This window comes from Citrus sinensis, chromosome 4, assembly GCF_022201045.2.
Source record: "Citrus sinensis cultivar Valencia sweet orange chromosome 4, DVS_A1.0, whole genome shotgun sequence".
NCBI lineage: Eukaryota > Viridiplantae > Streptophyta > Magnoliopsida > Sapindales > Rutaceae > Citrus > Citrus sinensis.
In genome coordinates, this window is record NC_068559.1 from 350,562 (window position 1) to 375,971 (window position 25,410).

Below are 25,410 nucleotides of genomic sequence, written 5' to 3' on the forward strand. Positions count from 1 at the left end.
GGATTGACACATTTCCTTCCGTATTCACATATGTAAACTTTGAAAAAAATGTAATCTCTGCATCTATAAATAACTCTCAATATATAATATTTTAATTTAAGAAATGAAAACAAGTTTCTTCGTATATAACCAACAGGACGGAAATTAAGATTCTTTTGAATATCTAATGTTTCTCCATTGGGTGCAACGAAAACCTCTTTGTTACACTTTTGTGCATTTTCCAGCAAAAAAACAAAAAAAAAGTATAGTATTCGCCGAATAGCCAGCACAAGTGCGGCAGCTGTCACTGTGACTTAGAATAAAGAAACGATGAAGTGAAAATGTATCTTCAAATTTTAAGATAGAATATAAGCAACAGTGGGGCTCCTTACTTGATGCACATCATGATCCCACACCAAAGCGGCAGAAACAATTTTGGATTCATTCATCGTCCATTCGCTTGTCAATACCTAAAAGACTGTTTCTTTCCAAGAGATGTGAAAGATAAAACGTCGGGATTAGCTCGTGTTCATAGCCCTGCTGGCTCGCAGAAGCTTTACAGGTAGACGCCGGCAATCCAACACAGTGGTGAGCCCAAAGCTTTTAATGAGCTTGGGCTAATTTATAGATTTACGGGAGGAAATATGTATTGAATATCCGTGTGTGCGTGTGTGACTCTATATATATGCCAAGTAAACTTATAATATAAATTATTAAAATTGCAACATAAAAAAATAATTTACGAAATTCTTTTTTATTTTATTTTATTGATAGAGAATGTGAAATACTTGAATAATTTGACATAATGAAAACAAAAAGAGTAAGTATGATTGTAAAGTAGAAAATCAAGAAATTATGAAAATATTGTTAATTATTACTATATTTCGTTTTGTAATTTTCTAATATTAGCGAGGATGTTACGATATATTAATATACTTTTCTTCTATTAGACCAAACCACAATATTTTTTGTAATAAGTTAAAGCAATAATAAATTTTTATCTCCTACTGATTTCAAATTCATTCAAGAAATATATGATGTAATCATTTTATAAAATAAATCTCTAACTACAATTTAAAAAAGAATTAGTAGTTGAATTAGGGGTGTAATTAAAAATAAAATAAAAACTCTATTCTTGTATGAAATATTATATAATCTAAAGGGTATTGATGAAATTTTCCAAGCCCGCTCCAGCCCTATAGGAGGTTCACCACTGCATCCAACATCCATGACAATTCGATCGGCTGCAAGCTCGAGGACTGAGGTTTATTAGACCAAAAGAGCGAGATTGGAAAAAGCAAATGAAGGGTAATTTCGGACTGAAACTGTTGCATGAGCGGCTTCAACGATATATTTTCACCAGTAATTGTAACTAAGGTTTATCTTGATTTTTTATTTTGACAACGATATAACATATCGGAGAAGTGTAGTGGTGCATCCTTGGGCCTTGGTGGCCGCCCAAAAAGTTTATGCATGTAATGAATGATCTCAGCATCATATACCAATCTAGGCTCTTTGTTCAGCTCAGAGGAGTACACATTTATTTTACTCAATGTTTGAAGTGAAACTGTATATTGATTAACGAGTGGTGCTGTTGGCACCCCTCTATATAACTGTTTTGAAGCCCTTGCTAGTTTTTATTTTTATTTTTTGGTAATAGAAGACGAGCCTTTTTTTTTTTTTTTTTTTGAAACTGATTAAGCATCAGGTTACTGCATTACACAGATATATATACAACTGCTATGACAGCAGGTCATTACACTGATATTTACAATCAGATATATATACATGGGACTTATATTATTACATTTTTATTCAATGAAGTACATGCCCATCCCAAATACCCCTCACGGAGGAGGGATGTCTCTACTCCACTCGCATTTCGCAAGGGAGAAAGACATTTATAGAAATCTCCACACAATTATGTTTAATTGGAGGAGGTTGAGTCTGTGGGAACTCGAACCATTGCCCTCATAGTCATGCTTAACTTTGAGGGCAATGGTCCACCACTGGGCTACAAGCCCAAGTGGCATAGAAGACGAGCCTAGCACAAACGCTAAGGGTTTACAACACGAGGGCCTTGCTAGTTTTTATTCCGATAATAACACTACGTTCTTCCTTTTCAATAAGCCTATAAACTTTTACTATAATCATTGCAAAATAATCCCGAGCATGTTTAGCATTCGACAACTTCGGACCAAATAAACCCACCCAGTGGCACTGAACAATTTTCAAGATGGAAGCCACTTTATTACTTTAATAAGAGACATGAATGGATTCTTGATGGATGCTTAAAGATCAAAAGCAAAAGGACAACATTAAATAAAAGAAAAGCACTCACACATATTCTACATTCATATGTTTTTGCAACATGACAGTGATTAAACTCATTAAACATAAATTTAAAACTCAACAGAGCAAATTTAGGTTTCAAAATTACAACTTAATAAACTAACATAGAGAAAAATATCAATCAAATTTCTGACTTTGGAAGTAACTTCTGGGAGTTTTATTCAACCAATTGCTGACGGGTGGAAATGATGTTAGAAAAATAATAGAGACACGAGAAGATTTTATTATTTTAAACGTAATTGTAAATAAGGTTAAAAGCATAAATTAATGGATTAATGTTGCAAATTCTGCGTAGTTTCTTTCCTTTCTTCATTGACGCCCATGGCCCTCGCCAAATCTTGCAATTTTACGATACAACATAAACAACAATAGGGCTCCTCACTTGATGCACCCCATCATCCCACACCAAAGAAGCAGAAACCGTGGATTCAATTATCGTCCCTTCGATTGTCAATTGAAAAGGTTGCTTCTGTCCAAGAGATGTGAAGGACAGAACGTTAGGATTTACTTGGATTTTAAGGCCTGCCGGTGCTGTCACAGAAGCTTTATATGTGGACAATGGCGATCCAACATTTGTGACGACTCGGTTGAAAACACGACTGCTAATGTTATTTGATTCGAAGGGAAAGACAGAAAGAGCTAATGAAGGATAGTTTAGATCCCAAACTGTTGCATGAATGGTTTCTGAGCAACTACTGTTATCACCAGTCACAAGCTGAAGAAGGTTAGTACTATATCCATGGCCACACAAAAACTTTACGTAATCAATGGCCTCTGCATCATATACCAAACCAGGATTTAGAGACTTAATAGGATTTACATGGCCTGAGCCGTATGCGAATTCGGCATCCCGGTTCTTTGCTGAACTCATAGGAGTAGCTGCAAAGAGAAGTTAAATGGAATAGGGTTAGCCAAAAGCTAATAAAATGACTATGCACATAGTGGAACAATGTCTGATGCAATGCCTGCGCTCTCTATTGCATATCCTAAGTTTTCACGTAAATTGTACGCATAATATATGGTAAATTAGCGGTCTAGAACAAAAACTTGGGGATCAATAACAAAAACTTTGGGAGTGCAATGAAATTTTTTTAACATAACCTCGGAGCGCTGTTACCAAACAGTATTCCACCATAAATATTCCCAGATGGATATATATACCTGTGGTCATAAGAGCAGATTTGATGGCAGCAGGAGACCATGTCGGGTGAAATGATTTGATGTAGGCCGCTGCACCAGTAACATGTGGGCAAGCCATTGATGTGCCTGAGATTATATTGTATGGAACAAATCTTGGGTCACCCTTAACTTCAGATACTGGGTTAACGGGAGACCATGCAGCCAAAATATCAATTCCTGGGGCTGAAATATCTGGCTGTAATACACGAGATTAGATGAACTGTCTTAAAATTTTAAAAAGTCATATATATATATATATATAATAATTAACCAATTAATATGTATCCTTTTTGTTTTTCGAGAAAAATTAACATGTATACTTAGTACAGACGTTAACATAACTCTTAATAAATTTACCTTGAGAATATCAGGTGTGATGGGGTTTGGGCCTCTGGATGACAATGAGCCAACAAAAGGAGCCAGTGTATTGTTGCCCTCAGTACTCCTATATATTGTCGCAGTCGCATTTCTTTTAAAAAAGAAAATTATTAGGACATAAAATATGTGTATGTTTTACACAATGCCAATTACCAGTATTAATTTTCGTTAGCAGTTCTCAAGAGCAGGCATTCAAGCGTTCTAAAACAGAAAATTGAGGCTAAATACAATTCTCTAATTATATTTTAACACTAAATGTAGCTAAAGAATGCTATATGTATGTACAAAAATTGGTACCTGGTACTGGTAGAGTTGATGTAGAGCAAAATGTCGCTTCCATCGTTGGTGTCAACGTAAGAGGTGGGCAAGGGAAAAGAAAAGGCTCTATCTCTGCGTCTCTGGCCTTGCATTAGCGCACCGACTGCACCAGCAGAAAATGGGCCTTCTCCTGAAACTAGATCATCGCAAACCACGATTTTACCTTTCACTAAATTTTGGTCCAGTGAGTCCTGATAGCAAAACCTGCTTTAATTTGGAAATGTAAATTAACTTCTCATTCGAATTTCCCATTATACATAATATATTTGTGCTCCTTTCTCTCCAACCCCATCCCCCAAAGCCTTTTTTTTTCAAATTACCTTGATGAAGAATCTGTGAAACCTCCACTAATGTTTGCTGCATCTCCACCATAAATAAGAGGATATGTAACATTCTGAAGGTCATATGTGTTTATTGAAATTCCCTGAGAAAAACATAATAAATAAATATAAATTCTTGTTAAGATGATGATGATGATGATGATAATGATAATAATAATAATAATAATAATAATAATAATAATAATTGACTTTCTCTCTCTCTCTCTCTTTTTAAATCTAAAAAATTAATATTTCTATTCCTTTGCAAGATCATTTAAATACTTTATTTCTTTGGGATTATTAATTAATGAAAATGCTCAAAAGTAGACATCCAAAAGAAATTTTCTACCGATGTTCATACATTAATTAATAAGGTCTCTTATTGAAAAAAGGTTATAAGATTGATTGATCTCACCATGCTAACTCAAATAAAAAGATTGTTTTTTGGCATTTCTACCAATTAGATCCTATATAAATATTTAATACTCCATTTTCATGATGTTAATGAAAAATACATATATTTTGATGGTGTTAACAATGAAAGAAAAACATATTGTTTAAAGTAAATGTGACATTTTAATAAACAATTATTGAATTAACCTTTTCTACCAATTAGATTCTATATAAATATTTAATACTCCATTTTGATGATGTTAATGAAAAATACATACATTTTGATGGTGTTAATAATGAAAGAAAAACATATTGTTTAAAGTAAATGTGACATTTTAATAAACAATTATTGAATTAACCTTACTTGCAACCATTTGATTTTTTATTAACAATTTAATGTTTGGAATAAAATAAAAGATTAAAAAAAAATACTAAAGTATCAATCTTCCAAAATTAAAATTAAAAAATGCTGTGAGCAGTGACCGAATATACCTCGTAAATGTTGTTGTTTCCTAATTGGACTTTAGTGGAAAATTTTCGATCAATAGTGCTTGCAGCCACAGAAATAAACCAAGGTGCAACATTTGTAATAGTTGAACGGGAAGGGCCGTCATTACCAGCCGAAGCCGAGGTCAATATTCCGTTTCTCATTGCATGAAAAGTTCCAATGGCAATTGAATCGTTGAAATACTCGTGCGGATTTGATGATCCAAGTGAAAGGGATATGATGTCGACGCCATCGGCAATTGCATCATCAAATGCTGCAAGAATGTCCGCATCGTCGCAACCATCTGACCAACATATTTTGTACACCGCAATTCGGGCAGACGGGACGCAGCCGCGGGCTGTCCCGGAGCTGAAGCCATACAGGTTTGCCATGCTAACCAAGTTGCCAGCAGCTGTTGATGCGGTGTGTGAGCCGTGTCCATCAGTATCTCTTGGAGAAGGTAGGTCATCTGGACCAAATTCTCCATCACTTTTGTAGTATCTTGCTCCTACAATTTTGCTGCATTAAGCATGACATGAACGCGGGAATTATTAGACTGAAGGTTTTCTCGGACACACATGTGATTTTCCTGAGAAGGTTTTGTATATCTCTATTGTGGTATCACTGAACATATCCAAAAAAAATGCATCTCAAATGATATGGTTTTCATCATATGAAGAATAAGTAAATTAAAAATTATACAAAATTAATTACCATTCTCAAAAATGCTACGTCACATGACACATGAATACATGATTGTGATAAATTCTTTTTGATAATTATTGGGTACGTATCAAGCATTATTATTGTTATTAAGAGCATGATTATCCTATGATATTATGCTACTCCATTTATTGGGAACCCAAGGGGGGCGAAGTGTCAAAGTGATAAAGATAGGGTGTGAAATAATCTTAACAAAGCGATAAACTGGGGTAGAATGTTATATTTCAAAAGAAACCGAGGCTAAAGTCCAGATTTATCTGTTATATAGATTCAAGTTATAGAGAAATTCTACAATACCTCTGTATAGATTCAAGTTATAGTTATTTATTTTGGTTTATAAATAGAAATAAAAATATACGCGAGTCCTGAGCGACCCTCCGAGCCCTGCTGCTGCACTTGAACCAGCAGTTTTCAAAATAAATAACACCCCCCCCCCCCTCCCTTTTTGGTGGCAGGCTAAGAAAACAAATCTTTAAAATAAAAAATAATGTTTTACACATAGTTTTAGTCTATTTTAGAGACACTTCAAATTCCATTGTTCTGAGTACCTTAATTCTAATGTTTCTAAGGACGGGCAACCCAAATTCTAATTTCTAGTTCCACCCCTACATATTTTTAGAAGCTTATTTATTTTTAAAACCATGATGTAAATGTTATTATTATTGTAAGCTTACGATGAGTTGAGTACATACTTGTTGCAAGTGAAATTGGCTGAGACCTGACAGCTGCCTCTCCATTTGGTAGGTGGTGGACCAAATCCTGTGCCATTAAAGCTTTCAGACTCTGGCCAAATTCCAGTGTCAAATACTCCAATTACTATATCACTTTCTTCAGTTGTTGATCTGTCAACTTGTTGGGAAAACCCCATGAAATCCCATGATCTTGTTGTGTGAAGCTTTCTCTTTCGGTTTGGAAATACAGATACTACGCCTCCCATTCCTATGAGAGAGAGAGAGAGATTTTTCTTTTTACTAATTAAATTATTGTAAAATAATAATTAGATGGAATACGCATTGCACCATAATTTTTTTTGAGAATATTGCACCATAATATTTATTATTAAAGAAATAAAAAATATTACATTTTATTACTTTTCTATTAATTGACCATTAGTTGACCTATAAAAAAAATTAATTACTTTAAAGGAAAAAGAACTTAAATTCTAATTAAGCTTATTAACTTTCAATACTGTATCAAAAGCCCAAAAAATTAAATAAAAGTTTGCTTTTACACAAGAAGATTGTAACATATATAAAGTTTCCGTAATGCATTTGTTACATTAATTTTCACTCAATTAGTTATCATGCTAATTTTAATTATTAATTATCGACAAAAAAATTGACAAACAGACATATAAACAAAGACATTCATAAATATAGCCATGCATACACATATTCAAATAATCACAAACATTTCAAGTATTAAATAATAAAGTTTATATTTAAATCGATAAAACAAAGTTTATATTTAAACTGTTAACATATAATAAAGTTTATAATTTTTTAATTTTTAATCAAAATTAAATTAATATTCAATATAATGATTAATATTTAGTTAATAATTTATTTTTATTGATAATTAATATTTTTTCCTTTTCCTTAAAATAAGGGCAAAATTGGTATTTTATATGTCGAATAATAGAAAAGTAGTAAAATACATGGGGATTGTAAAATCTGGATCCAAATTAATATTTTGATATCTGCATCCGCATCCGAATCCGAAAACTAAACAATATGTTGATTCGGATATAAGTAACCCATCTGGATTGCGGGCAAATTTTTCAGATATCTGGATCCGCGTAATAAATTAAAATATAATTTAAAATTCAACGACTTTACCTAAACAAAATCAAGCAAAATCCAATCATTATTCAACAATCAACAATTCAAGACCTAGAATAATATATAACAACACCATAAATCCACAAATAAAAGTACCACAACATAAATCAAATACTAACAAAATAATATAAATCTAAGTCTTAAATCTACCACAAATCCACATAAGTTGAATTTTTTTCATATAACTGAGGGAAAAAGATAACTACACCCACAAGGTTTGGAGAAATAGTCACAAAAACTTCCAAGTTTTAGAAAAGGGACACCAAAACTCTTTTTGACCATAATACCCTTTGAATATAGTAATTACAAAATTGACTTTAAAGATTTCTAATTGTTTTAAAACATATATATTATTTAATTTATTTTAATGCCATATTTCTATTTATTATAAAATTTTGAGGTCAAATTTTCAGGGTTTATAGAGTTAAAACGTATTATGGTCAAAAGAGATCTTAGTGTTTTTTTTATTGAAAACTTAGGGATTTTTGTGACCATTTCCCCAAATTTTAGGGGTGTAGGTGACATTTTCCTTTAACTTGTATGTTTTTAGTTTAATTTTAATTCATTAAATAATTTAATTAAAAAATAATGTGGATTCGGATATCCAATTTTTTGAATCTACGCGGATCTTTAATTTAGCATTCAAATATGTATTTTTTAATATACGAATTTGATTTTTTAAAGATCTGGATCTTCCAGATCGTTGCGGATCTAGGCCAGACCCAGATTTTTTTGCCATCTCTAAAACTACAAGATTTTGTAATCTTTAATAGTAAAATATTAGAGTTCAATATTTGTTAAACCATTTGTTATTTCACAATAACTTAAGTAGAAAAATAACCCATATATATAGGCCTTTTCTCATGTGGATATGCGAATTTGGCATTTCGCAACGGTCTAAAAGGCTTTTACAATGTTATGAAATCTTAAATCCACACTAAAATTCATGCAAATATCCGCACTTTATATATATATAGACTTGGAGTTCACACCGGTGTAAATGACTTTTATAATGTTGTAAACATCATTTATAACGTTGGAAACTACTTGATGACATTGTGAAAAGTCTTTTAGACCATTGTGAAAAGGGATGTCCACACAAAAATTCGTGCAGACATCCACACCTGAGAATTTATTATTCGAGCTTTACTCGTGCAGACATTCACCTACCAGCCATTATTCGAGCTTCCTCTTCTGTTAACTTCACAGCGAATCCATTAAAACTCTTCCTGTAATTACGAAGAATAGATCCTGGACCAATATTGCTGAAATCATTCACATAATTACATATAATAATTAGTCAAAGTATTAATTGGTATTTCTTAAGAAATACATTAACAATTTTGATGCATTGAATGATCATGTTCCTCTCTGTTTTTTATTTGCCACGGGAATTGACTATAATTAAAATAATCCATAATTTAATCTACAAGTTGCTGCAGCAGGTTTAAGTTTAATTTAATTGGTCCAAAAAAGAAGTTTAATTTAATTAATATTTCTTATCGTGAGAAAGTTGACGATACAAATGGGAAGCCTGCGCCTGTGTGCACTAGTTGGTTGAAGCAAAATGAAAGGGCTTTGTGTGAATATTAGACTTTGAGTTTTAGCTGAAACTCTGTCTATTATAATTTAGGGAAACCGCCAGTTTCCTTTCTACTAAAATAATATATACCATTTACTTCAATTATTTTAATAATTAAGATATAAAAAAATTTAAGGAAAACGAAAAGTAAATAGATCATTTACTTAATAAGATAGATATAAAATATATATTTATTATAAAAAATTATAAAATAATAAAAAATATAAGAAAAATATCTTAATATTAATTTTTGTATTCGAATCAAAACCTATATTTCTTGTTTTTAATTTTTAAGATCTTTTGTTTTAATTTCTATTTATATGATTTAATTAATAATAAATATGAATAAAAATATTTGAAAATAAGGATAATATTATAAATTATGCTATGAGGGGGTTATTGGCTATCATGAAAACAATAAGGGATAAGTTATATATATTGATTTCAGTAAAGAATAACTGACAATTTCCCTATAATTTATTAAAATATTAATGGTGTGACCACAGTTAAGACATAATAATTCTACTAGGGTTTTGTTCTATTTATTCAGTACTTGTTATGTGAATATGCATATTATCATGATTGGTTAAAGCATGCACGTGCCAAGGAATTAATTGAAAAAGAGTTTGTGCTCCAGTATCACCTAAGACTTTTACACTTTAGCTAATTCGAACATAAACACACAAATAATAGTCTTTAGACTTTGATATTCTCAATTGTGGTAGAGTTTGTGCCAACAATTTCAAAGAAAATGAGTAGAAAAAAAGAGTTAATGAAAAAGAAAAAGAAATTAATGAAATAAGTTAATATATAATTGACCTGCGGATGACTCGTTGTAGCATGCTCATGTGAAGAGACGCTGAAGAAAGTTGGCTTTGTAACTGGGGTTGGTTGCCCATATACACGATATATGTCTGCATGCATTCATCAAAGATATTTGTATATTATTTGTAAACGAGGATCAATTTAAAACAAATTAAGAATTGTTATTGAATAGTAATTGATGAATGGAAGTGTTTGCCTTTCGATTGTCTTGAGAAGCAGTGAGGCTGATAAGCAAGGTAATAGTGACACACCGCAGGAGAAGCCATGGGAGAAGAGAGATTGATCTGCTTTTCATAATTGTGACGATCAACCAAAAGCTTTTGCCTAGTTTGAAGAAGGGGAGGGGAAAAAAAAGCCAAACAAACAATGAAACAAAGTACTTCAAGCAAGCATAAGAAAAGTTCTTAATTATATATATATATATATATATATGAGATAAAATGAATGTCGGTGGAATGTCTCAAATGAAGACCTAATCGATGTTAGGTACGTAGCAACTTCGACGATGATTAGAAGTTTCTTTGGCATCTAATTATGAAGTCAAAATTCTGAATAGGCATTAGTTACGTAGCAACTTTGATGATTATTAGAAGTTTCTTTGGCGTCTAATTACGAAGTCAAAATTCTGAATAGGCATTAGTACTCGATGTTAATATGTAGCCTCTTTCTAAACCATTAGCTTACACACTTGCATTTTTTTAATTTAAATAATTTTAGCTAACAAGACGTATTTTGTTCACAAATTCTTTAAGAATTTGAATGTGTATGGTCAAAACCACGCTTTTGAGTTTTGAGACTAATTCTGACCATTAACATACAAATTGACCGGTGTAAATGGTCGGTTGAATTTTAGAGCAAAAAATTTAATCTTTGAATTAGTTTCCAAGGAAAAACGCGTGGACGTTGACTCATTATTTATAGTGATGATTATGTTAATAAGAGAAAATATTTAAACACATAACTTGATTTAGTATTTCGCAACAAATAATTGCTAACACCGTATCAGATGAGAAAATATTAGAAACATCTCATGGAGCTGTACGTGTCCAATTATGGTTGGGAGAGTTGTAAAGTGCAACCTACAGCTCTCGCAATAAGAGCCGAACACTTGCGACACCCCTTTTCATAAGAAGAACGACATTGCTCATGTGATCATTACCCTTAGAACACAAGTAGTATGTAAAAGTGCAGACTCAATAATCTACACTCTGACCTGTAATGTTAAAATAATAAAAGAAAAATATTGTTCACTTTTATATTAATGCCAAAATATTTTATTTCAATAGTCTACACTCTGACCTGTAATGTTAGAATAATAAAAAAAAAACATAGTTTTCACTTTTATATTAATGTAAAAATATTTTAGGAAAATTATCAGTCATATAGTCTTAAATGACACTAGTATCAAACGTATTACAACACTTTTTGTTTATATCACTCGTATACCCTAAGTTGACAAAAGAATTTTGGCGTCCACCTTTCTGTTTACTACCGTTAAGAACTTAACAGAATTTGAACAAAATGACTATTTTACCCTTTAAACTCAAAATGAGATAAAAAAATAAATTTACCTTGAAAATTAATGTAAATTTTTAATACACAATTTTTTTATTTTGTTATTAACAATACATTTTTTATTAAAAATGTAAATTATTAATGGCACATATTATTAATAATTATCCATAAAAAATATTCATCTTATACCATAAAAAATTACTAACAATATATTATTTACAATTATACATATTATACCATAAAAAATTCAAGTTTGAGCTTGGATGAGTAGATCTTCAATAATTTAGGTTAAATTTTGGAGGAGTAGATTCGGTTGTAAAGTAGCTTTTTTTTATAGCAATTATTAACAATTATCCGATAAATGAGATGACATGTCATTTTTATCAAAATATATCATATGACATGTCATTTTTTACTAGGTAAATGGGATGGCATGTCGTTTTTTAAAAAGACTAGATTACCCTTATGATGTCAGCGCTCGCAAACGGCAGTTAACGGATTGATGGACGGTAGAAGTGTTTTGTCAACTTAGGGTATACGAGTGATGCACTTGAAAATTGTTGTAGCACGTTTGATATTAGTGTCATTTAAGGGTATATGGCTGATAATTTCCCAATATTTTATTTCAGCAAGGATCAATCTACAAAAAAATACAAAAAGATATGACCATATCATATTGTTTCTCAAGAAAATAAAATTGGAAAGAACATGCACTACTGGAAAGCACTTTTTGACATTGCGTGTTTCATCTAGTGTTTCGTGATTGGAGTACAGTATCCCACAAATACCATAGAGCACACCTAAACATAATATGCTAACTAATGAATTTGTGGGGTTCAAGAATAGCTTCTACTTATTGATGTTGATTGACTTAAGTAAAGATGTTATAACATTTTTTTAAATTATCATCATCATCATCATTATTATTTTGAAAGAAAAGGTATCACATTTATATATTAAAATAAAAATTACCTGATAGGCCTAAGAAATGTTTTTAATTCTTGATTTAGAACATTTGAGTTAAAAAAAATTACAAGATCATGTTCTCCCTTAAAATTCACCCTTACATATGTGTGTGTTAAAAGAAGCATATCATAAACTAAACAAGAACATCATATGCAACTATAGAGCTATACAAAGACGCAATCAAAGAGCTGCTTTTGGTAGATTTTTGAGCAAAATTAAAAAAAATGATGATGAACTTATTGGATCATAAACTTGATCCAACATGAAAAAAATTCAAGCCCAATTCATAGAATCTTCTTGTGGTAGATAAGGTTGATGTGGTTGGTGAAGTAGGTGAGTGGTAGGTTCTGATGAATGGTGATGATTTGTGTGGTAGTTAAATAAATGAATAGCTGTGATTGGTTTGTTTCATGTATAAATACCCCTCCCCCTTTGTTTTATGCATCAACTAGAAAATAGAACCGCGCTTCACGCGGCTTTGAAAAAAAAATTAGTATTATCCTTTTTTCTTACTTTACACTTGATGAAACTGATAAAAAATATGAATTGATTTTTTTTAAAGATGAGGCAGCCTTATAAAAGATAAAAAAAGCTATTAGCCAGCAATACAAATAAAGAAGCAACGCAAGATAAATAATAAAATGAGAGAATATATTATAGAGTGATTTTATTCATTCCAATTGTGTGTGTACAAAACAAAAAGATGAGCTCTCCTTTTATAGTTACATAATCACTCCATGAAATTAATGAAAAATTATGGATCATAATTCCTTGTGAGATAGTGGGAGTTATAGGGAAGCTAAAGGTTGCTAATGGGAGATAGTGAGGAGACTAAGAGATATATGTTATGAACATCTACATTTATTTTAATAAATTCATAACACTCCCTCTTAGATGTTCATTAAAAAATATGCCTCATTAAAATATTTACATAATTGTTATTGTGTAATAACAATCAAATTAATTATGAGAAGATGAAAAGCTAAATCTAAAAGAAAATTTCTTTATTTATTAGATAATAGAGAATATACAAAGATGAGAAATGGTGATGCCACATCACCTCCTCAAGTCTCAGCTTTATATATATATATATATATATATATATATATATAGATTGTAAGAAGAAGAAAGCATAAGAAGCAAAACAAAGCTTCAAACAGTGATTTGTGAGAGAGTGTGAATTGTTCTTATAATGTTCTTGAGCATTTTCTAATAAAATTTGTGTTTTATCTTTCAAATTAATTCTCCAATAAAGTGGTATCAAAGCTAGTAATCGGTGTTCTACATAGTAGTGTAGCATATCAAATTGAAGAGCTCAACAAGAGGAACCTGGCACCGTAAAAATCAGCTCGATCGTAGTTTGAACACGCCCGCAATCGCCATAAAAAATTTGTTGTCCTAAAATTGAGTTGACTCATCGAATTAAACCAAGTTGAACCAACCGAGCTGAGTTGAACCAAACCGAGTTTGATCCATGTCAAGTCAACAGAGTTGAAATGAATCGTTGACCATTTACCAACGTTGACTGTTGACTGTCAACTGTCAACGTTGGTAAATGGTCAACGATTTATTTCAACTCTGTTGACTTAATTGATCATTGACTAAAGTTTGACCTGAGTTCTAAACAAGGTTTTTCGACGTTTCGGGTTCATCCGTGCATTTAAAATCTCTAAATTCTCACTCAATTTTTGAATTGCGACAAATGGCGGCATGATGTCATTCTAAGTTCCACAATTGAAGGGAAGCAAGTTTAACAACTAGAGTATTAAAATAAAGGCTCTATTAGGTGCACATGATGTACGGGAAAGTCATGGAAAACAGTTTTACTGTACCAGAAACTGAAGCAACTTTAACTGCAATGCAAAAGGAGAATTTGAAAGACTTTAAAAAGAAATAGAACAAAACAAAATGTCTTATCTTTTAATCATTAGATAAAGATGCTTTTGAACATATTACTAATGTAACCTCCTCAAAAAAGGCATGGGAGAAGTTAGAGATATCTTACAAAGGATCAAAACAAGTTAAGGAGGTTTATCTCCAAACATAATTACGATGAGAATTTGAGTTATTACACATGAAGGCATTCGATTCGATTTCTGACGCAATGTTTTGCTAGATTTCACTATAACTTGCGTTTACAAAGAGAATAATGCATAACAAGTTCACAATTAGAATTTGAAATGAGAAAACTCAAATTTTGATTGAAGATGGGTTGATTATTAGAGAAAGTTTAGTACATATTTATAGTACTTATATTCAACTATACCTAGTACACTCCATTCAACAGACACATCAACTACAATCCACCAAAGAACCTACTTTATTCCATTGTTTTGGGCCCCTATGTCTCATACGGCATCAATCATAGTTGGTGTGATTGTTGAATGGAGTGTAGTAGGTATAGTTGAATATGAGTACTATAAATATGTAGTGAACTTTCTATAACAGTCAGCCTATTTTCAATCAAAATTTGAGTTTTCTCATTTCAAATTCTAATTTTGAATTTTTTATATCTTCTTTTTTTCATGAGAACGCAAGTTAGAGCGAAATCTAGCAAAACATTATGTCAACAATCTACTAAACAAACTACACTCACTCTATGCCATTATTTTGTGCCCTCATGTTTTATATTGTATTAATTTTTTATTATTTTTCTCAGGTTGTAACCGTTTCTAATGAATTAAAAAGAAATGATAAGAAGTTAAAAGAGGTTGGGATCATTGAAAAGATACTTCGATTAGTAGACTCGAAGTTTAACTATATTGTTTTGACAATTGAGGAAACAAAAGATTTGAAGGCTATAACGATCGAGCAACTTCAAGGAAAGTTACAAGCTTAAGAAGAAAAATTGAAAAAGAAGTAAGGAATTGAAGAACAACTTCTCAAAATGGAAGTCAATTTAAAGAAGAGAGAAGAAAGCTCTGACAATGAAAGAATGCATTATGTCCGAGGTAGAGCTCAAGGACGAGGTAGAGGTCATGGTCATAGACGAGGTTGGAATTTTAACAACGACAACTTCAATTATGAAAAAAGAGAAAGCTTAACCAGAAGACGAGGCAAAGGTAATTCAAGATCAAGATACGACAAAATCCCAAGCACAATACTATAATTGTCAAAAGTTTGGGCATTATGCTTTATAATGTAGAGCTCAAAGTACCAAAATTGATGAAAGAATGAATTATGTTGAAGAGAAGAATGGTAAAGATATTACACTTTTACTAGTATGCAATGATACTAATGGAGGTCAAGAAAATACATGGTATCTTGACATAGTGTTTGTAATCACATGAGCGGAAACAGAAGTATATTTGTGGAACTAAATACATCTATGAATAGTAATGTTGCTTTTGGAGATGATTCAAAAGTATTAGTGAATGACAAAGGTAAGATTCTTTTTTTGCAAAAAATGATAACCACCAGTTCATTTCCAATGTTTTCTATGTTCCCAATATAAAAAGTAACATCTTTAGTTTAGGTTAATTCTTAGAAAAAGATTATGATATTCACTTAAAAAATTATATTCTTTTTTTAAGAGATGAGAGAGGAAACCTAATTACAAAAGTGAGAATTTCAAAAAATAGAATGTTTCTTTTAAATATTCAAAATAATGTTGCAAAATGTCTCAAGATTTGTCACAAAGATCCAACTTGAATTTGGCATCTTTGATATGGGCATTTCAACTTCAATCAATCATCTCAATCAACTTTGTGAAAGATGTATAATTGGTAAGTAATTTAGAAAGAGATTTCCAAAAGAGTCGAACTCAAGAGTTCAGAAGCTACTTGAAGTTATAAATACTGATGTGTACAATCCATTCAAGCTAAGCTCCCTTAGCAAAAGTAACTACTACATTTTCTTTATTGATGATTTTTTTAAAAAAACTTGGGTATATTTTTTCAAGCAGAAGTTAGAAGTTTTTGAAACTTTAAAGAAGTTTAAAGCTGCAGTGGAAAAAGAAGATGGGCACCAAATTAAAGTCATGAGATTTGATCGAAGTAGAGAGTTCACTTATGAAGAAATCATAGAGTTTTGTGAATTCGGTGCCCATTAACAGTTCCAAGATCTCCCCGATAAAATGATGTTGCAGAAAAAAAAGAATAAAATTATTCTCGACATGGCAAGAAGCATGCTCAAGAATAAGAGATTACCGAAAGAATTTTAGGTTGAAGCTGTTGCATGTGTAGTCTATTTATCTAACCGATCACCAACAAGAACTATGTCGGGTAAGACACTATAACCAGCATAGAGTAAAAGAAAGCCCGACATCGCCCATTTGAGAGTTTTTGGAAGCATTGCCCACGTGTATATACCAGACGAGAGAAGAGGCAAGCTTGATGACAAAAGTAAGAAGTTCATCTTCATCAGTTATGACAACAATTCCAAAATATACAAATTGTACAATCCAAACAACAAAAAGATCATGATCATTCGAGATGTAATTTTTTATTAAGAAGGAGAATAAGATTTTGGCTCTAGTATGAATGATTTCACCTTCTTTCCTATTGAAGAAGATGATCATACACAGATAAAATGAGTAAAAGAACAACAAGAACCAGCTGCTCCATGTATCTCACCGGCATCAACCACAAGTGAAGATTCACCACCATCGTTCTTAATGAAAGAATTGAAGAACGTACAAGGAGTCTTTAAGATCTCTATGAGATAATTGAGAGGCTTGATAATCTCACTCTTTTTTGTCTCTTTGTTGATTTTGAACCTGTGAAATTCTATGAAGCTGTACAAGACAAAAAGTGGAGAAAAACAATGAATGAAAAAATCAAAGTTATCATGAAAAATGACATTTAGGAACTTGTTACTCTTTCTAAAGGTCACAAGGCAATCAGTGTCAAATGGGTGTACAAAACGAAAAGAAATGCGAAAGGAGAAATTGAAAGGCATAAGGCTAGGTTAGTTGCAAATAGCTATAGTCAAAAGACTAACATAGACTATGATGAGGTATTTGCTCCTCTAGCCCGACTTAAAATTATCAGACTTATTATTTCTTTGGTTGCTAAAAAAAAATCGAAGATTTTTCAAATGGATCTGAAGTCTGCTTTCTTGAGTGGATTCTTTGAAGAAGAAGTTTATATCGAACAACCATTAGGGTAAATGGTAAAAGGACATGAAAAAAAAATTATGATATCGAAGAAAGGTCTTTATGGGTTAAAGCAAGCACCAAGGGCATAGAATAGCACAATTGACAAGTATTTTCAAGAGAACGGCTTCACAAATGCCCATATGAACATGCTCTCTTTGTCAAAGAAAAAGATGAAGATATTTTGGTTGTGTGCCTGCACGTGGATGATCTCATCTTTACTGGAAGTAATCTAAGGTTATTTGAAGAGTTCAAGAGAGTGATGATCAAATAGTTTGAGATAACTGATATTGGGTTGATTGTGTATTACTTAGGCATTGAAGTTAAGCAAAAGGAAAAATGCATATTTATCTCCTACGATAGCTATGCAAAAGCAATTCTGAAGAAGTTTAAGAGGAATGATTGCAAGCTTATAAGCACACCAGTAAATATATGGAGTCAAGTTATCCAAACATGATGAAGGCAAAGATGTAGATCCAATATTCTTGAAGAGTTTGGTCGGAAGCTTACGTTATTTGACATGCATGGAACTAGATATCCTTTATTCTATTGGATTTGTGAGTTGATACATAAAGAATCCAAAAACTACCCATTTTAAAGCCGCAAAAAGAATCATGTACTACATCAAAGGTACAATTAATTTTGGCTGGTTATGCTGATTTTCTAATAACTACAAGCTTGTTGGATTTAGCAATAACGATTGAGGTGGAGATATAGATGATCGAAAGAGCACCACAAGATTTTTGTTCTTTATGGGAGACACTACTTTCACATAGATGTTAAAGAAGCAACCTATTGTTACACTTTTAACTTGTGAAACTAAGTATTTAGCTGCTACTTTATGTGTTTGTCATAAAATTTGGTTAAGAAATTTGTTGAAGGAATTGGGTATACCATAAGTAAAGCCAATCGAAATTTTTGTTGGTAACAAATCAGCAATTGCCCTATCTAAGAACCTAGTCTTTCATTATCGAAGCAAACACATAGATATTCGCTATCATTCCATAAGAGAGTATATTACAAGAAAAGAAGTGCAAGTCAAGTATGTGAAATCACAAGATCAAGCAGTTAATATCTTCACCAAGTTGTTCAAGCAAAAAGACTTTGTAAAACTTAAAAATTTGCTTGGTGTCACATGATCAAGTTTAAAGGGGGTGTTGGATCATAAAATTGATCAAACATGAAGAAATCCAAGCTCAATTCATAGAAGGTTCTTGTAGTAGGTAAGATTTGTGTGATTGACGAAGTAAGTTTGGTAGGTAAGGTTGGTGTAGTTGGTGAAGCAGGTGAGTAGAAGGTTTTGATGAATTGTGATGATTTATATGGTAGTTAAATAAATGAATATTATGATTGGTTTGTTTCATATATAAATACCTCATTTCCCTTTGGTTTATAGATCAAATGTAAAAAGAAGAAAGCATAAGAAGCAAAACAAAGCTGCTAGGAGTGATTTGTGAGAGTGTGTGAATTCTTCTTGTAATGTTCTTCAGCTTTCTCTGATAAAATATGTGTTTTATTCTTCAAATTCTCCAACAAAACTATCTTAAATGTTAAACAAGTACAAATTGTGCAGCAAACGTGCACACAATGTAAACTTATTCCTAAACTCTTGAGATTTTGAATTTTAAAGGGGATTTGATTAGCAAACACATGTTTTGACTATTAAAGAGTACGTAGAACATTTCATTATTCTTTTGATATCTTACTTTTGGAATCGACCTGGTTAAAAATGTAGAAATAAAAACATTCAAACTATTTCGCTTAGTAATAATGTCGAAAGTTAAATATGCTATGTAGACCCTAGTCTTATATATTTAAAAGTAATAATAGATCTACAAACTATTTGTATAAATTTGTTTGTAGAAAATCAACGTGTTTCTCTCAAATTGATTGGATATAATGAAAATAGTAATGTGACCCTTATAATGTTTTTATCCAATCAAGATGATATAATCACATCAGTTTCTACAATCTATTTGTACGACTAATTTGTAGATTGATTCTTACTAAATTACAGTAGAACTTTTATAAATTAATAGGGTTGGGATCTTATAAAATCCATTAATTTAAAGAGATATTAAATAACTGATAAATTAATAATTTATTTATTTACATATTTATTTATGATTCAATTAACATATATTTAATAACTAAATATCTAATGTGCTTTTACCAATGTTGAATATGGATTAAACTATGCATTCAATAAGAAAAATAAGAGATGAGATCAACTTGATTTAAATTTAAGAAAAAACAAGTAAACAATAGAATCATATTTTATATAAAAAAGTAACAATAGAGTCATATTTTATGTAATTAAAATATCATAGTCAACTACATTTGTAATTTCAATAAATTATTAATTTATGATTTGAATGGGAGAACAAAGTTATTTAAGATTTTTCTACCAAAGTATTATCATATTATTTTATTAAAATTATTAATTTAGTTCATTGGGCGAAGTCGGGACAATAAAAATTTATTATATAATAGAAATTATTAATTTATCTAGTATTAATTTATAGAGATTCTACTGTAAATATTTTCACATGTAATCAGTGGCGGACCTGAAAAAATCATTTATATCCTTATTTTTTATTAATTTAGTAAAATAATAGAATTTTTATTTTTTTTTCATATATGTCCCTAATTCAATTGCCCTTATGATTTCATTAATTTAGTATAACAATAGAGTTTTTATTTGATATTCAAATATGTCCCTAACTCAATTACCCTTATGTTTTCATCAATTTCATATAACAATAGAGTTTTTATTTTATTTCCAAATATGTCCCTAATTCAATTATATTATTTTCAATTGAAATTAGTGACTTATTTATAAAATGATTAAATTATATATTTATTGAATAGATTGTAAATATTAGGGAGCTAAAATTTTATTACTGCTTTAATTTATTTTTAAAAACTTCTAATTGAAAAAAAAAGTATGTCAATGTAATATAACATCATCAATAGTATTAAAAATACTTATAAAAACAACATATAGTAACAATTATCAACATTTTCATAAATTTTTTATATGAATTTTCAGACTTTATTTTTTAGTTCCGTTAAGTAGGAGAACAAGTTAAAAAATAAAATTTGAATATTTTAAGGAGCTTTTGATAGAAGGATTATCGACATTTAGTTCCTTAAAAAGAGTTAGAGCACCTGACAAAGAAACAACTGCATCCAAGTATCTTTTTACTGAATTGAGTTTAGTTTATTATTAAAATTTTTAACTAATAATACTTTTATAATTTAAATGGATGAATAAATTTTACTTGTTTAATTTATTAAGCCTGGTAATTTAGTACTTGATTTTAAACATAAAAGTTTTACTTGTAATTTTTAATTGATTGTAATTACATAAATTAATATATTTTAGTTTGGAATTCTTAATTGATTTCTTAATCCTTGTATAATTACATGTTATTATAGGTTGCAATGCCTGATTCCATAATTAAAAAAATAGTGTTTTGATATTTAAATTATCTTTTGTTTTCTATTTTTTATAATTATTTTTGTTTATAGTACATATTTATTGGGATAGAGTTCTTAGTGTACCCCTTATTTAATATACTTATTTCTACTTATAAACTTTTGTATTTGCTTCAAAATTTAGCTTTTAAAATTTAACCCGGGATAATAATAAGTCCTGGGTCCGCCTGAAATGTGAAAGTGAAAACTGAGTTTTTATTTTTGTTATTTTAACATTGCAGTATAGGGTATAGACAACTGAATTTGCACTTTTACGTACTGCTCGTAGATGTTCTAATGTATTTTCTCGAATTATACACTGTGTTGTCAATTATTTGTTTCGAAATGCCAAATCAGGTCAATTATGAATATAATCATCACCATAAAAAAATTAGTCAACGTACACGGGTTTTACCTTAGAAGCTAATCCAAAGATAAAAGAATTTTTGCTTTAATAATTCAACCATCCATTTGCACCAGTCAATTTGAATGTTAATGGTCACATTTACTCTGAAAACTCAATCTGTAAATATTTTAGTGTCACAAGCCAAATTGATATTAAATTTATATTTTATAATGACCTAGGTGGTGCAAAGGACGAAAATTGCAAATAACCCTTCTTCGAATATTGTCTTTCCATATATTTTACTCAACCAGAAAAATTTAAACTTTCTTGAATTATCACATTTTTGAATAGGGAAACAATATTATTTAAATATACCGAGTTTGGCTCATTACACCCCACATGAAAAGCCGTTTTAATTGCACTTCCTTGAGTTATTCTGTTTTTTTTTTTTTTCTCAAATGGCTATCCCAAACAATGGTCTCTCTCTCTCTCTCTCTCGCTTTTTTCTCCACCTGAATCTCTTTCTTTGGAATTTTTTCACTAATCAATAGATCTGGAGTCTTGCCCTCAATCTTGTTTATGGTGAGTTTCCTTCTTTCTCTCTCACCCCGTGTTTGTTTCTCAAGAAAATAAAAATGGAAAGAACATGCACTACTTGGAAGCACTTTTTGACATTTTGTGTTTTGTGTAATGTTTCTTGATTGTGTGATTCTTTTTAATTAGTAATGCACATAATTATTAGATGTTAATTGTGATCGGTCTATTAGGTTTAGGAGATACATTGGAGAGATCAGTGAAAAATGGCGTACAAAGTTGATCATGAGTATGATTATCTCTTCAAGATCGTATTAATTGGAGATTCAGGCGTCGGAAAATCCAATATTCTTTCCAGATTTACAAGAAATGAGTTCTGCTTGGAGTCCAAATCCACCATTGGTGTTGAATTTGCAACCAGGACTCTTCAGGTAATTGATTTTTTGGTTTTTCTTTCCTTACTTTCTGAATTTTTTAATTTTGTAGTTTTGGTATTTGATTAACGCTATTTGATTGCCCTTTCGTTGATGTATCTTAGCTCACTTGCTTTCTCTCCTAGAAATTGGATAATAAGGTTCCATACTGTGTTGTTTTGGGAAATTGCCATTTTCCCCTAAATATACTTGGTTTTAACCAATTATCCCCACTATGATATTCATAACACTCCCTTACTCTATTGACAATTTTTTTTTTTTCTGTGAAAGTTTTGATTTATTATAAAAATTGTGGGAGGTAAATGATAAAAATTAACAGAAAAATATTAGGGAAAAGTCTTTAGTTCGTGTATACTTGACGAATTACATATCAATGCGTTGTATAACATTAACTAATTCTTATAAGGTTTAATTTGATTTAGTATAGGAAGAGAAGGAAACTGTATGTAATTGATATAAATTTTGATTGTATTTCTATTACCGATTTTTTAATTTTATGAAATTTTAGAGAAAATATAATGTTTGATTTAGATTAGAAACCATATTTTATAGAAAAGAATGATGGTCACTCAATTCCATTCCCACTCATGTGACATTTAAATTAGAAACTTGACAACACATATTTTTCATTCAAAGTTTGGGTGCCAAATTAAGAGTAATAGAAATATTGTTAAATTGTTGATCGATTTTAATTCGTTTTTAAGTAGCCCTAACGCTAGAAATACTTAAAGGTTATATAATAGGCGGTAGAAGGTTTTTAATATTGCTGGTATATATGATTCAATTCAGGTAGAAGGGAAGACGGTGAAGGCACAAATATGGGATACGGCTGGCCAAGAAAGGTATAGAGCAATCACAAGTGCTTATTACAGAGGAGCTGTAGGGGCACTTTTGGTTTATGACATTACCAAAAGACAAACATTTGACAACGTCACAAGGTGGCTTCGGGAGCTGAGGGACCACGCAGACTCCAACATCGTCATCATGATGGCCGGAAACAAGTCTGATCTCAATCATTTAAGAGCAGTCGCCGCAGAAGACGCCCAAATCCTGGCCGAAAAAGAAGGCCTCTCGTTCCTTGAGACCTCTGCGTTGGAAGCACTTAATGTGGAGAAAGCATTTCAGACCATTTTGCTTGATATCTACCACATTATAAGCAAAAAAGCACTTGCTGCACAGGAAGCAGCTTCCTCAACCGGCCTTCCTCAAGGCACCACGATTAACGTTGCCAGTCTTTCCGGTAATGTTAAAGGGAAAGCTTGTTGTTCCAATCAGTAGAAAGTTATAAGGCAATTTTTTTGAATTTGGGGCACAAATGAGCATTACTTTTTTTCTTTTCACATTTTTTTAATATAAAAAATATATATAATTAATTAATTCTTTTAAATGCATTGAAAGAAACTGAACGTAGGGTTCTAGTTTAACAGAGTTAATAGATTTATTTTTAATTTGGTCTGGGACTAGTACTGTATTATTGATGCGGGTCCGAGGGGATGCTTGAATTAAGACATTGATCTAAGCGTCCCTCTTCATTATCATTACTTATTCATCATTTTTGTACCTTTTATTTATTCTGTCTCTTTCAAATGGGGACATTGATTAAAGTAAGTTATTCATCATTGATCTAAGGAATTGGAACAATTTTTTAATTAGTTCTGAATTTTTTTTTAGAACTAATTGAAAAATTATATTTCACACACACACACACATATATATATATTGAGCGAATGATATATTTTTCTCCAAAAAAAAAAAAATAGTATTCATACATATAGAGAGACCAGCAGCAAATATAGAATTAATTGAAAAATTATGGCAATCTCTTACGTTATCCCATATTTTTAATTTAATTTTTCAATTAATTATGATTAAAACAATTATCAATTAATTAAATAATTAAAGTGTTTATATTCCTAGGACCAAAGAGCTACCAACAATAAAATAGAAATATCAGCAAAAAAGGTTGACATTCAGGGCCGGGGATTTAGATGTATTTTAGAGTATTATAGGAGTTTCGATTAGTTTTGTCAATAATCAAGAGTTTTGCTCTTTTTTCCAAATCAGTTTTATTTGCTTAATCGTTCAAATTTTAGAGGAGATAGGAGATTAGAAAAACTACTTTGAGCTTTGACCACCACTAACTGATAAAATAATAAACATTAGGGATTTCAAAAAATTAAGATCCTACTATTTATTGAGTCTATAATTGAAAAGCCATTAACATCTTTTGTTGCATTTATAGACTCAATAAATAGTAGTGAAAAGCCATTAACATCTTTTGTTGCATTTAACTTCCCCAGGCAGCATGATTTGAGATAACCCAATGTGCCTTCATTAGCTATCTTTGATGTTAAGTGCCTTTAAGGATCTGCAGATCAGTCTTTCGCGGCACGATTTTGTTTGAAAAAATAAAAGGAAATGAGAGGAGAGAAAAACAGAAAAGGGAAAATAAATAAAAAGAGAAAATATGAATTACATGTCAGATTAAATAATAAAATTGAGATTAATTTTTTTTTCCTTTATTTTCTCTCCTCTTCTCTCATTTACATTCTTCTACCCTTTTCTTGTTCTATCAACAAAACGTCTTCATGACTCCATCGACAGGCCAAGAACCAACAAGAGAATCATATATCTGATCACTTGTGGGGATCAGCCTGCAGTAC

At 30.9% G+C, this 25,410-nt stretch overlaps 2 protein-coding genes across 3 annotated transcripts; one reads left to right on the top strand and one right to left on the bottom strand.

The window, feature by feature from the left end:
* Positions 1-2,334: 2,334 nt before the first annotated feature.
* Positions 2,335-10,782, bottom strand: LOC112498848 (cucumisin-like). Of its 2 annotated transcripts, none has more exons than XM_025100569.2 (10): positions 10,574-10,782; positions 10,372-10,466; positions 9,141-9,235; positions 6,822-7,068; positions 5,412-5,925; positions 4,527-4,630; positions 4,186-4,413; positions 3,868-3,979; positions 3,493-3,706; positions 2,335-3,210 (listed from the first exon to the last, which is right to left on the bottom strand). In XM_025100569.2, the coding sequence occupies exons 1-10, from the start codon at positions 10,670-10,672 to the stop codon at positions 2,678-2,680; spliced, it is 2,241 nt and encodes a 746-aa protein (XP_024956337.1). In that variant the 5' UTR covers positions 10,673-10,782; the 3' UTR covers positions 2,335-2,677. The 2 variants fall into 2 exon arrangements, with proteins under 2 accessions (XP_024956337.1, XP_024956338.1); XM_025100570.2 differs by having other exon boundaries at positions 2,337-3,210; positions 4,186-4,410; positions 10,574-10,781.
* An 11,410-nt stretch (positions 10,783-22,192) lies between these two features.
* On the top strand, positions 22,193-24,329 carry LOC102621419 (ras-related protein Rab11C-like). The gene is made up of 3 exons (XM_006486478.3): positions 22,193-22,361; positions 22,547-22,744; positions 23,537-24,329. The coding sequence occupies exons 2-3, from the start codon at positions 22,580-22,582 to the stop codon at positions 24,023-24,025; spliced, it is 654 nt and encodes a 217-aa protein (XP_006486541.1). The 5' UTR covers positions 22,193-22,361; positions 22,547-22,579; the 3' UTR covers positions 24,026-24,329.
* Positions 24,330-25,410: the final 1,081 nt, after the last annotated feature.